Source organism: Mauremys mutica, chromosome 13, assembly GCF_020497125.1.
Source record: "Mauremys mutica isolate MM-2020 ecotype Southern chromosome 13, ASM2049712v1, whole genome shotgun sequence".
NCBI lineage: Eukaryota > Metazoa > Chordata > Testudines > Geoemydidae > Mauremys > Mauremys mutica.
In genome coordinates, this window is record NC_059084.1 from 44,010,167 (window position 1) to 44,024,543 (window position 14,377).

Genomic DNA, 14,377 nt, shown 5'->3' on the forward strand with positions numbered 1-14,377 from the left:
GGGAAGATGTAGGTCAATTTTTTGTGGCTAGAACTGTTTCAAACCTCTCCCACTTTTGTCCTGGAAGTTGAACCTCTGGGATCTGGATAGTTGATTGCTCAGGTTGTTTTTCTCATTGTAGTTCCCTCTGAATCTCTGTCCCAGCCAGCAGGGACCTCTCAAGCTCTGAGGGGGTTAATTCCCCACTGGCACCCACCAGACCCTCATTCTGCATGAAATCACTAAACTCAGGTGTCCTGGTTGCCAGCCTAGCGCATTAACACAAGCCCAGCCTTCCCCTATAAGGGCTAATTCCATTCTGGCCCTGGCAGGTGCAGCAGCTGCTCTGGATTTCATGGCTTGAGTCCATCGCTCAGTCACTGAGTCACTTTTGTTTGTAACTTCATTTTTATTCATTGCTGGCTACGAAGCAGCGAGCGAAATGCAGCAGGCCGAGTAGCAGGGCAGGGCGGGGCAGGGGAGGTGGGAAGGAGGCGATCAGTAGGCTTCGCTGAGTTCCCGTCTGGCTGGCCTTGCCAACCATGGGGACAGGTGTGTTTGGAACGGGCAGTGGCCACCCCGAGGGAACTAACCCATGGGAAAGGCCCAGTGAGGACAGGGCAGGCTGCAGTTTTAACACAACTTAGCAGGACAGGTACCCACTACCAGTTTAGAAGGACAGATAACGACGAGGATCTCCCATAAACAGTCACTCGACCAGCTGACACGAGGGGAGAGATACAAATTGCCAAGTCTTCCCCAGGATTTGATCCATGTCCATCACCCTGGGGGAAATAAACCAGCTGTTTCCCTAGCGAAGAGGCAGCCTAAGGGTCTGGGTTGGGATTTTCCAGGGAGCCGAGAGGAGCTGGCCTTGAGCCTGGCTCCTAAATCCCCTGGGCTCCCTGCCTTGATGCTCATGGGCTGGGCACTGCCTGAGTGGCGCGATGGCTGGGGCAGTTAGTGGGGGGTGGGGCTCAGCTTGGTGGGGGATCAGCCCCTCTGCAAAGCAGGCTCTACATCTGGGCCAAGCCAAAGGACAGAAGCGGCGCCTCTCCAGCCTGTGCAGCGATTCCTGGCTTGGCTCAGGGCTGCAGCCTCCTCATCGTCGCCCGTATCCAGGGGATGAAGGTGGAGACTCTTGTGTACACTCCAGGAGTTCTGCAAGGCCCCCAGGAGACGATGCCCTGGGCTGTTTCCCCACACAACAGGGGGCCTCCAGAGTCGCCCTGTGAAATGAAACAAGCCACAGATGGAGAACAGCTCAGTGAATCATTTCCTGATGATGCACAGCTCAGTGACACCCCCCAGTGAAGCTGGACTCAGTGTCACCCTCGATGTCCCCCCGGTTTCTGCTTGGCCCCCCCATGGCCCAGCTGCTCTCAGCGCCCCACCCACTCTCCTGTCCACCTGGTCTCTGCCTCCTGCCGAGAGACCAGTTAGTTTCCCATTCATTAATACAGCACCTAGTGCCGTGGGGCCTGATCTCCGATCGCCGCTCGTGGGCTTGACTGCAAGATCAACAGCCTCATTAATAATAGCCAATTATCAAGGGAGCTCGAAGCCAGGAGCAGATTTACCTTTGAAGAGTCTTTGCACTGTGCTGGGTCCCCCACACACATCATGGTGGAGGGGTTATAGTTATTATATGGCCCATAAGGATCCTTCGGACACTTGGCATCCGGCATCACCATCACATACACCTCCCGGAGCGTGGCTGAGGTCGATTCACTCTCTGTGCTAGTTCTGCCCCAGCCAGCGACGCTGCACCAAGTCCCTGGCTTTACAATCTCATTGGCGCGGGGCAGGGCGATGGTACCCACCTCTCTCTTCAGCTTCGCTCTCTCTGCCAGCTGAGACACAAGAACAATGAAGATCAATGTCAGAGTTGTGCTCAAGAACAAGGAGACATCCCCATCCTCAGCAAAACCCATAACATGGGGTCAGTGAGGGTGGGGGTGATCGGATGGGGGTAGTTTCTGCAGCAGTGTGAGGTCACTGGGGGCGGGGTGATGGGAAGTGGATGATACCTGCAGCAGCATGATGTCATTGTTAAGGGTCTCTCTCTCGTATTGCGGATGGGGGATTTGGCAGCGCACGGAGATTTTCTGTTGACTCTGTTCCTGTTGTTGAATGTTATGGGCTCCCAGGTATACAGTGATGTTGCTGTAAAAGCCAAGAGCAATACATGGGGCATTAGGAGCAGTAGCGTACATGAGGTGGGGGACGGGCACATGTGGGTCTGACTCATAAATTCTGATCTTGTGGGCAAATGGCAACCTGGGTTCTCAGGCTGAGATCTCGGACTCTGCTGCTGAGGTGAAAAACTGACACCACTGCATGCAGGGTTGGGGACTGGCTGCCTCAGGTGGCCATAGGGACCTTGCCCACAACTCAGATTGCAGCACAAAGCCTCTTCCCATTGATGCTGGGGTCCCAGCTGGTGTCTCCCCCAACCCTTGTGCTGTTCCCTGAGCACCTACACTCCCCACTGTCCTCCTGGTCCCTGGTTCTCAGCTACCCTCACCCCAGTGACCCCTCCCTGGCTAGATCCAGACAGGGGTCCATGCCCAGCTGCCCCCAGATCAGAGTCCTGCAGACCCATCCTGGGGCTGTGAGTCTCTGCCTGCCTCGATCTGAGCAATGGGCCAGACACCAGTTCATGTCACTGACTGTAGCTCCACTGATTTACCCAGCGCTGGATCTGGACGATGGTTTGTAAAGGCCCCTAGAGCAGAGGTGGGCAAACTATGGCCCACAGGACCCATGGGCCCCTCCTGCCCTGCCCCTGAGCTCCTAGCCAGGGAGGCTAGCCCCCAACCCCTCCCCCGCTGTTCCTCCACTGGCGCAATGCTCTGGGTGGTGGGGCTGCGAGCTTTCGGCAGCAGGGCAGCTGCAGAGCCTGGCCTGACCCAGTGCTCTGTGCTGCGCAGTGGTGGGGCTGGCTCCAGCCGGGTGGCACGGCTGCCTGCCCCGGAGCTCTGTGCTGCGCCGTGGCGGGGCTAGAGCCACTGGTGCTCCAGGCAATGTCGTAAGGGGGCAGGGACCAGGGGGGTTGGATAGAGGGCAGGGTAGTTCCGAGGGGGTGGTCAGGGGGCAGGGGTGTGCATAGGGGTTGGGGCGGTAAGATGGCGGGGAACAGGGGGGTTGAATGGGAGCAGGGGTCCCGGGGTGACAGTCAGGAAGGGGTGGGGGTTGGATGGGGTGGCAGGGGGCAGTCAGGGTTGAGAGTTCAGGGGGCGGTCAGGGGACAGGGAGCAGGGGGAATGGATGGGGCAGGAGTCCCCAGGGGGGCAGCCAGGAAGGAGAGGAGGGGTTGGATGGGGCGGCGGGGGGCAGCCAGGGGTGGGTGTTCCGGGGGTGGTCAGGGGACAGGAAGTGGGGGTGGGGGTGGATGGGGCAGGGGTGTGGATGAGGCCGGGGCAGTCAGAGGGCAGGGAACAGCAGGGTTGAATGAGGGCAGGGGTCCCGGGGTGGCAGCCAGGAAGGAGGGGGGTGTTGGATGGGGCAGCAGTGGGCAGTCAGGGACTGGGGTTCTGGGGTTGGTCAGGGGACAGGGAGCAGAGGGGATAGATGGGACAGAGGTCCCCGGGGGGCAGTCAGCAAGGAGAGGGGGGTTGGACGGGGTAATAGGGGTGCAGGGTCTGGAAGCGGTGAGGCAGAAGGGGTGGTTGGATGGGGCAGGGGTCCCCAGGGGCAGTCAGGAAGGAGAGAGGCGGTTGCATGGGGCAGCGGGGGGCAGTTAGGGGTCAGAGAGTAGGGGGGTGGATGGGGCAGGGAATGGGGGTTTGGATGGGGCAGGAGTCCCAGGGGGGCCATCAGGGGGCGAGAAGCAAGGGGGTCAGATAGAGGGCAGGGCCGGGCCATGCCTGGTTGTTTGGGGAGGCACAGCCTCCCCTAATCAGCTCTCCATATAATTTCAGAAACCTGATGAGGCCCTCAGGCCAAAAGTTAGCCCTCCTCTGCCCTAGAGACATGTTAATGCCCCTGGGCTCTGCTCTCCCAGGCTGTCATATTAATTGCTCCTTCCCTGCAACTAACGAAAGTGCCAGAGCTCCCGGCTCCCCCATCACCTGCTAACGCCTGACCTGCCCCGACATCCCCAGCACAGAGGCGCTTACTCTCCATTGCAGTGAGCGGCCGTCAGCACAAAGTTCTCCGACACCAGGAACCCTCCACAGTAAGACCTTTTGTCTCCACGTCGTATATCCAAATAGGCCATGTAGGGCCTGGAATGGGGCTTGGCTTCCCGACCCCCGATGATCTCACCTGGGGAGAGACCAGGTTCATATAAAGAGCCCCATCATTTCACTGGGTGTGGCTGGGACCGAGCTCCCAATTCTGAAGGGGAGTCCCCAGAGCCAAAACCCACCCCCTGTGATGATCTCCTGGGGGATCCCTGGGCCTGCAACCCTGCCCCCTGCTCCGCTCTCCTGCAGACTGGACACCCTATGGGGCCAGAGGGTAAATCTAAAGCTCTGATCTTGCTCGGTGAAGAATTGGTGCCAAACACACCTGGAATGGGTCAGTCATTGCACTGCCTTGAGCTAACAGCTCTGGGGGGCCAACGTCGCCCCAGATTAGGCCAGGCAGCCCCTAGAAGGGCACTAGCTGGCTCAGGGGGTGGGATTGGGACATCTGCTCTTTCCCCTTGAGGACAGCTTGGTGCTCCTGTCACTGTTCCAAGGGACTATTTTTGCCCTTCCCCAGCTCTTCCTTACCTGGGCTGTGGCTAACACTGATCAGTATCGGTGACATGTGAGACAACACACCCTGGTCCCCTGTGACAGTCTGCACCATTGTGTTCACCCCTTTACAGGACGGTGATACATTTTGTACAGAGAATGCCTTGTGAGGTTTCTCTCAGCACATGTTTCTGCAAACTTATTGGCTGAATTTCCTTCAGTCAGGATCCCTCTCCTAGTCTAATGCTGCTTCCTTTGTACTTCTGGTGTTGTGAATTCCGTGGGTAAAGAGAAAGGGAGAGATCATTTGGGGCATCGCCTCCCCCTTCTTCTAGTTCTTTGTCTTCTTCGAGAATTATCTCCAGCTGAGGTTCAGGAGACAGAAAGTCTCTGGGCAGGGGCACCCCAATCTGTTTGATCATCAAGATGTAAATTTTTCACCCACGTCCTCTTTCCTGCCTAAGAATGGCCACTTAACCAGGTGATGGTCCATTTGATTACATTGACACTTGACTGAGGTGTCGGTTGCCATTTTGTCTCTAGAAAACTGGTTTGTGATTGCTCTCCAGATTTGGAACATGTCTTAGTAACATCATAAAGTAGAATCCCATAACTTTACATGCCACAACTATTGTACCAGGAAAATAATGATCAGAAAATTATGAATTTTCAGATGATACCTCACAAGGCATGCTTGCTGTAAAATGTATCATAGTCTTGTACAAGGGATGAACATAGGGGTATAGTCTGTCACAGGCCCCTAGATACCACCCACTGAAACCAATTCCTGAGACCGCTTCATTCACATCAAATTCCCAGGGTCACGCAATCCCAACCGTACTCACCAGCCCAAGCCCCAGGGGGCAGGAGAAAAGCCATGGGGAGAAGGAGCAAGATCTGGACCCACATGTTCGACATCAGTGCAGGGACCGTAAATCTGCCTCAGGCCTCAAGGCTTTATAGACTCAGCTTGGAGGGGATCAAGGGGTCAGGAAACCTCAGGGTCACACACACTCATCTAAATGCAGGGCTCAGGCGTCTCAGTTTCCAACCACAGCCAACCACACAGGCTGGGGGGGAAGGACAGGCCATGTGTCAGCCAAGGATCCTGCACAGCTGGATGGATGCTGACCACCTGGGTCCCTGCATCTGGATGGATGATGTACCACTGGATGCAGAAGACCCTAATGAGGATGTGTCTAGCGAGATCCAGGACTGCTCTGGGTGCTGGCTCACAGCTGGGCACATCTGGGTTTCTTACTCATCTGGCCCCATCCTCGCTCAGTTCCCTGCCCGTGGCTCTGTGCTGGGGGCTGTGTGACAGTGACTGGTCTGGGTGGTGGGTGGTAACGTGTGTGACATTGTGCAGTCTATGTCGTTTTCTAAAAATATGGTAATGAGTGAATATAATGGAACTGGAATATGCTTCATGCAAAAGATCTCTTGTAAGGTATCATTACAAAGCTTATAATCTACTGAGTATGGTCATCCTATTTGTATAAATGTATCACTCTTGTAGCTGAAACTAGAAATATGAAATATAACTCTGAAGGCCTATTGTAATTATGCAAAGTGTGGGCCATTAATGGTGGTTTGGAATCTTAATGGCTCCCATCAACCAGGACAATTTTAAAGAAACCTTATTGAGGTTGCAGGAACAAACCATCCCGATGTGTAGGAAGAAAAGTAAATATGGCAGGCGACCAGCTTGGCTTAACAGTGAAATCCTTGCTCGTCTTAAACACAAAAAAACAGCTTACAAGAAGTGGAAGATTGGACAAATAACCGGGGAGGAGTATAAAAGTATTGCTCAGGCATGCAGGTGTGAAATTAGGAAGGCCAAATCACACTTGGAGTTGCAGCTAGCCGGAGATGTTAGGAGTAACAAGAAAGGTTTCTTTAGGTATGTTAGCAACAGGAAGAAAGTCAAGGAAAGTGTGGGCCCCTTGCTGAATGAGGGAGGGAACCTAGTGACGGAGGATGTGGAGAAAGCTAGTGTACTCAAAGCTTTTTTTGCCTCTGTCTTCACAGACAAGGTCAGCTCCCAGACAGCTGCACTCTGCAGCACCGTATGGGGAGGAGGTGACCAGCTCTCTGTGGAGCAAGAAGTAGTTCGGGACTATTTAGGAAAGCTGGATGAGCACAAGTCCATGGGGCCGGATGTGCTGCATCCGAGGGTGCTAAAGGAATTGGCCGATGAGATTGCAGAGCCATTGGCCATTATCTTTGAAAAATCATGGCGATCGGGGGAGGTCCCGGACGACTGGAAAAAAGCTAATGTAGTGCCCATCTTTAAAAAAGGGAAGAAGGAAGATCCAGGGAACTACAGGCCAGTCAGTCTCACCTCAGTCCCTGGAAAAATGATGGAACAGGTCCTCAAGGAATCAATCCTGAACCACTTAAAGGAGGGGAAAGTGATCAGGAACAGTCAGCATGGATTCACCAAGGGCAAGTCATGCCTGACTAACCTAATTGCCTTCTATGATGAGATAACTGGCTCTGTGGATGAGGGGAAAGCAGTGGATGTGCTATTTCTGGACTTTAGCAAAGCTTTTGATACAGTCTCCCACAGTATTCTTGCCAGCAAGTTAAAGAAGTATGGGCTGGATGAATGGACGGTAAGGTGGATAGAAAACTGGCTAGATGGTCGGGCTCAACGGGTAGTGATCAATGGTTCCATGTCTAGTTGGCAGCCGGTATCAAGTGGAGTGCCCCAAGGGTCAGTGCTGGGGCCGGTTTTATTCAATATCTTCATTAACGATCTGGAGGATGGTGTGGACTGCACCCTTAGCAAGTTTACAGATGACACTAAACTGGGAGGAGTGGTTGATATGCTGGAGGGTAGGGATAGGATACAGAGGGACCTAGACAAATTAGAGGATTGGGCCAAAAGAAATATGATGAGGTTCAACAAGGACAAGTGCAGAGTCCTGCACTTAGGACGGAAGAATCCCATGCACTGCTACAGACTAGGGGCCGAATGGCTGGGCAGCAGTTCTGCAGAAAAGGACCTAGGGGTTACGGTGGACGAAAAGCTGAATATGAGTCAGCAGTGTGCCCTTGTTGCCAAGAAGGTAATGGCATTTTGGGTTGTATAAGTAGGGGTATTTCCAGCAGATCGAGGGATGTGATCGTTCCCCTCTACTCAGCACTGGTGAGGTCTCATTTGGAGTACTGTGTCCAGTTTTGGGCCCCACACTACAAGAAGGATGTGGATAAATTGGAGAGAGTCCAGCGGAGGGCAACAAAAATGATTAGGGGGCTGGAGCACATGACTTATGAGGAGAGGCTGAGGGAACTGGGATTGTTTAGTCTGCAGAAGAGAAGAATGAGGGGGGGAATTGATAGCTGCTTTCAACTACCTGAAAGGGGGTTCCAAAGAGGATGGATCTAGACTGTTCTAAGTGGTAGAAGATGACAGAACAAGGAGTAATGGTCTCAAGTTGCAGAGGGGGAGGTTTAGGTTGGACATTACGAAAAACTTTTTCACTAGTGGGGTGGTGAAGAACTGGAATGGGTTACCTAGGGAGGTAGTGGAATCTCCTTCCTTAGAGGTTTTTAAGGTCAGGCTTGACAAAGCCCTGGCTGGGATGATTTAGTTGGGTTTGGTCCTGCTTTGAGCAGGGGGTTGGACTAGATGACCTCCTGAGGTCCCTTCCAACCCTGAGATTCTATGATTCTATGATTCTATGACAGGGAGGAGCCGCCTTCCAGAGGCACCGGAGAGCCAGAATGTCCTGCTTGCGGCAGCGGCGGCGAGCCCCAGCCATGGAGGAGCCGGTGCGGCGCAGGGAGGCAAGAGCCCTGTTAAGGCGGCAGTAACGCTAGCGGGGAGGCTGTGGCCTGGTGCCCCCCCAGGGGGCTCCTGCAGCCTGCAGCAGATGCATGCAGGAAGAGGCCCTCATGTGCCCCCCAGCTTCCCCCCTCGCCATGCTCAGGTTCTGCGGCTCCTGGGCATCTGAGCGGCTGCCGCGGCGCGGGGCCCTGCGCCTGCTCTGGGAGGGGCAGCGGCGACAGCTCACACTCCCAGGAGCTGCAGAGCCCGAGCGTGGCGAGGGGGGGGTGCATGGGGGCCTCTGCTCACATGCATCTGCTGCAGGAGCCTTCAGGACCCCCCCAGAAGGCAGCTCCTCCCTGCCGAGCTGCAGCAGTGGCCCAAGCCCGGCAAAGCCAGTGAGTGGACTCAGGGTGGGGGCTGCCGGGATGGGGTGAGGAGGGCTCGCGGGGGGGCTGTGCACCCTCCAGGGGAGTTCAGGGGGTGGGAGGGGGGAACCTGGTCTGGGGAGCAGCCCCTGGGCATGGCTGGCCTCTGGGGTCTATAAAGGCTCGTTGGGGTTTGCCCCTCAATGAACTGATGTTACGGGGCGGGGGGCAAGGTGGAAGTTTCGCCTTGGGCACAAAATATCCCTGCACCGGCCCTGGCAGTGGAGTCCCAAAGGAGCCTGTGGGGGATGGGCCACTCAACCCCTTGGGCTGCTCTGAGAGCCCCAGGTGTACTCAGGAGAGGATACAGGGTTTGATACAGGCGCTTGGCCCCAGCAGGAGCAAGGGGGAGACCCTAAATGCGGCCCACAGATCCCCATATGGTATGAGGGTCCCGCTGCCCATGGGCCCTTATCCCCACCCCCAAAGAAACTTACCAGCCTGAGACCCAGGGGGAAGGCGAAAGGCCACAGGAAGCAGGACAAAGAACAAGAGCTGCATTGTCAGAGACATCCAGGGATGGGCACGGAGCCTCTGCCTGAGCCCCGGGGCTTATATGGACCAGTTGTGGGGAGGGGAGGGCAGGGCCTACCAATCACAGGGACGTGTACCCTGGTGCCCGGAATCTCCCACCCCAGATGGCCCAGGGGTGAAGACGCCAACTGGAGACGCCTCCAGCCACAACTGTGACCACATCAGGGTGGGTGGTTTCCTTCCTGCTCTGGTGTCCGCTCGGGCTGGCTGCGTATGTGGTTAACCCTGCCCCCTCCCTTCTACAGGTGTAAGAAACACCCTTGGGCTTCTCTGCACTGAGATACCCAGACCCATAGATTTCAAAGTCAGGAGGGACCATTGTGACCTCCCAACCTGACCCCCTGGTGGGCACCCCAGAGCCAGAACCCACCCAGCATTTCTGGTCTCCATTACAGCCCTGGGTCAGTTGTTTAATGGTTGCATATTAGTCTCAGCCAGACCATTTCTGACTCCAGCTGCCAGCCATCGGGTCCTGTCCTGCTTTGGCCAGAGAGGTTGAGGAGCCCCCTGCTCCCAGAAACCCCTGCCCCATGGAGGTTCCTACAGAAGGGGGCCAAGTCCCTTCTTCACCTCCTGTATCCTCAGGAGACCACTCTCCTTTTACCTCTCCCTGCCAGCTTGTTCTTGTAGCTCTTTCCAATTTGCCAAAGTCCTGCTAGAGGTGTGGACATTTCAGGTGGACAAAAACTCCAGTCATGGTCCCACAAGGGCCGAATCCAGAGGCGATCCTTGTGACATCGTACTCCATATGCTTTATGGAAGTATGCTTATGAATATGACATAACTGGAATATGCTTTACACTAAATACCCCTTGTATGGCGTCATTAGAAAGTTTGTAATCTACTAAGTGTGTTCATCTTATTTGTTGGCACGTATTATTTCTATATCTGGAGTTAGGAGAATAAGGTATAAACATGTATCACTGATGTAAACATATTAAGTGGAGGCCATTAAGGGTGCTCTAGAAACCATCAGTTGTAAATGGCCTTGGTTACTTGAAAGCCTTCCTGTGTACGTGTGGACCAGCCCATGGGGGATGGAGACTAGGGGTCTTACAGTGACATGTGACCATGTCACCTGATAATGAAATTCATCTTAAATCTAGTACTTTTCCATTTAGAAGGAGGGGTGGGGACCCAGAGAGACAAAAGATTCCTGCCTTTTGGCAAAGCTATAAAAGGGGGTGGAGCAGGTCAAAAGGAGGCCAGTCATGAGAAAAGCCCTGGTTACCACCTGAGATGTCTGCTGGATCTGACAAAGGCTTTGGCTACACTTGCACTTCAAAGCGCTGCCGTGGCAGAGCTGCCGCGGCAGCGCTTTGAAGCGCTAAGTGTAGTCAAAGCGCCAGCGCTGGGAGAGAGCTCTCCCAGCGCTGTCCGTACTCCACCTCCCTGTGGGGAATAACGTACAGCGCTGGGAGCCGCGCTCCCAGCGCTGGGGCTTTGACCACACTGGCGCTTTGCAGTGCCGCAATTTGCAGCGCTGGAGAGGGTGTGTTTTCACACCCTGCTGCAGCGCTGCAAATTTGCAAGCGTAGCCAAGGCCAAAGACTGTACCAGGGGAAAGGATTGGGCCCAGACTAGGAAGGAGTCTAGCCTGTGAAAGAAGCTTATTGGAACATCTTTGAGGGGGAGATATTACCTCTAATCAGTTTCTTAATATATTCTGTGTTTTGTTTTATTTTGCTTTGTGATTTACTTTGTTCTGGCTGTTATTACTTAAAAACACTTAAATTCTACTTTTATACTTAATAAAATCACTTTTGTTTATTAATAAACCCAGAGTAAGTGATTAATACCTGTGGGACCAAACAGCTGTGCATATTTCTCTATCAGTGATATAGAAGGTGAACAATTAAAAAATGTACCCTTTATAAGCATTATACAGAGTAAAACGGGTTTATTTGGGGTTTGGATAGAACTGGGAGCTGGGTGTCTGGGTGCTGCAGACAGGTAACCTGCTGAGCTGTTTTTAGTTAAAGTCTGAAGCTTTGGGGTGTGGCCCAGACCCCATGTCTGTGTTGCAGCAGGCTAGCATGTCTGAATCAACAAGGCAGGGTTCTGGAGTCTCAAGCTGGCAGGGAAAATGGGCTTGGGGTAATGTCATAGACTCATAGACTTTAAGGTCAGAAGGGACCATTATGATCATCTAGTCTGACCTCCTGCACAATGCAGGCCATAGAATCTCACCCACCCACTCCTGTATCAGACCCCTAACCTGTGTCTGAGCTATTGAAGTCCTCAAATCATGGTTTCAGCACATTAGGTGACAGTCCCAAGGAGATCTCTGTGACCGAACCCGTCACAGACCTCACCTCCTTGCTGCTACTGAATATCCCCTGGTTTATGTACCCAAGGATGGTATCTGCCTGCTTAGCTCCAGCATTCTCTTGTTTGAATGGTTTCCACCATGCTCCCTTTCATAGTCCCTCCTCTCCAGTGCACAGTTCCTGTCCTGCCAGCATGAATGACGTCCCTTGTTCCTCTATATTTGACCAGGCATTTGGCTGGATTCACATGCAGTTCTAATTGAGCCCAACTCAGCAGGTGACCCAGGTAGCTCTGTAGCTTGAAGATGTCCTCCACCCCACCTATCCTTGTGTTCTCTGCAGACTTTGCCAGCAACAAGTTTACATGAACTTCCAGATCATTGATACCGATACTGAATAACCCGAGGCCCAGAATAGATTTTTATGGGGCCCACCAGCAACACCCTGGTGGATACTGATTCCCCATTGAGGATCATATTTTGAGGAGAATCAGTTAGCCCAGTTTGGAGCCATGTTGAGCTTTTAGAGAGCTAATTTCTCAATTTGAATGTTGTGTGGTACTTGGGCAAACTTCCTATGGGAATCCACGTATATATCACATCAGCACGGTCACCTTAATGAACATGACTTTTAATGTTGCTCAGAAATGACAGAGTAGTTATTGAACATGGATTGTTCTCCATGAACCCATGTTGACTGGCATTAACTCTGTTTCCATATTTTAATATCTGGCTATTGGTAGATCCAATCTCAGCCATTCCATTATTTGGCTCTGGACACTTCTCTTGGAATTGGTATGTCTGAAGGATGAGGTGTAGGATTTGTCCATTCAGTATCATATCTAGAACAATTCCAGAATCTCTTTAGATCCATTCAATATCAATACAGATGCATGAATACTCAACTAACTTCATTTAAATTGGTGCTAGATTCGCTTCAGTTGATGCTGTTCCATTTTAGATCTACCCATACTCACATAGCCACCTGTAGATCCCTTCTAGATCAATGCACATCCCTGTACATCCATTTTATATCCATCTATACCTCCATACATCAATTATCGATCCATCTTGCCACCCTACCAGTACTGGACGCACTTGCTGTCTGTACCCTGCTGGTAGCTACAGTAGGGGTCACCGACCTGACTCGGGGCCAGCAGGGGGGTTGGCTGGGAGCATCCATGTCTGGTCCCCGGGGAGGTGGGATGCAGGAATGACTGGACCAGTGATGTTCCCGGCTCTGTGCTTGTGAATCCCCATAGGGGAACAGCACTTACCCTGACAGGCCAGGGACCCCATGGATAGGGGATGGGGCTGAGCCCCCTTGGGGGCTGATAAACTCAATGAGGGTGTCACTTTGGGTGTCACGTACACGATGTCTAGGGTGGGGCGCTGGTATCAGGGTGATCAGAGCCACCTGCCTCCACACAGGGGCACAGGGGTGTGTTTTCTCACCCAGCTCTGATACCGATCAGTGTTACCCACAGCCCATGTTCACAAGAGAGCTGGGGAGGTCAGAACTTGGTGCGTGTAACAGTGACAGCAGCACAGAGATGCCCTAGAGGAGAAATGTCCCACATCTCATTCTGCACCCCCTGAACCAGCCAGTCCCCAGCCATGAGGTTGTATCAGAGCTAGCCCCCCACCCCTCAGATGTTTGAACATCTCACATGCCTACAATTCTGGGCCCCAGAAAGTGGCTTAAAATTGCCCTGAGGGCCCGGTCACATTACTGCATCAAGCTCCGAACTCTCCTGAAATGGCTTTGTGCATTTCGTAAAGCCTCAGCATCAGAAGTCATGGGATCACCTGTGAAACTCAGCTTCTCTTCTGGTAAATTGGACATTTTGAGCCCATGAAGCTGCGGAGAAGAGCTTGAAGACCCGACCCCAAAATGCATAAAGCTCCCTGGCCTTCTCCTCATCCATCCCACTCCCTCGGGGTGCCCCAATATCTGTGAGACAGCACCCACAGAGTATGAGACCCCCCCATTCTCTCCAAAGGGGCCTCCTCCAACCCCGCTGCAAGCGGCATCTTCATGGCCTGTCTGAGGAGGGGGCAGCGCTTCTGCCTGGGCCCAGGGGGGTTACAACCCCAGCTGGGTGGGGACAGGAAAACTCAGATCAGGTTCCCAGTGCGTAGGTCGGTGAAAGGCTGTCCTGGGCCATGTACACCCAGCCACATGGCAGGGAGAAGGGACGGGCCCCCAACATCTGCAGACACTCAACATCTTGGGCTCTGCACAGCTGGGGCTGTGTCCAGTCTGGTCCGCACCCAGGGATCAATTGACTCGGCCTCTGAAACTTGCTGCCATAGGTTTATTTGTGGTGTAGACATACACCCGGCGCCCATGGCCTGGAGAGTAAAACCCTCCCATCTGTAGCAGGCTGTCGGCACTGAGGCCTGACTGACAAGCTGAGAGCAGGGACATCTCTCCGTCCCCCTGGCAGTGAAAGGTGCATTCCCCCCCACACGGCCGTGTCACCAATGGAAACAGTTCTCAGAGTCAGACATTGGGGAGCACAAACTGAGCTCTCTGAGGGTCTGAGTCCTGGACTAGGATGGTGGGTCTGCAGCTTGGGATTGAGGGTCACTGGCAGAGATGACCCAGGCCTGCCCATGGTGGGGGCACAGAATGAGGGCAGCCGGTTTCAGCAGTGCTATCCCGCATGCTCAGTCCATGTAAGCATGGTCAGTATAAGCTAAG

General features: G+C 53.6%; 1 protein-coding gene across 1 annotated transcript; it reads right to left on the bottom strand.

Annotated features, from left to right (window-relative positions):
• Positions 1-774: 774 nt before the first annotated feature.
• LOC123348182 (cathepsin G-like) lies at positions 775-9,380 on the bottom strand. The gene is made up of 5 exons (XM_044985627.1): positions 9,305-9,380; positions 4,101-4,248; positions 2,010-2,145; positions 1,560-1,832; positions 775-1,208 (listed from the first exon to the last, which is right to left on the bottom strand). Exons 1-5 carry the CDS (start codon positions 9,378-9,380, stop codon positions 1,065-1,067), a joined length of 777 nt encoding a protein of 258 aa, XP_044841562.1. The 3' UTR covers positions 775-1,064.
• Positions 9,381-14,377: the final 4,997 nt, after the last annotated feature.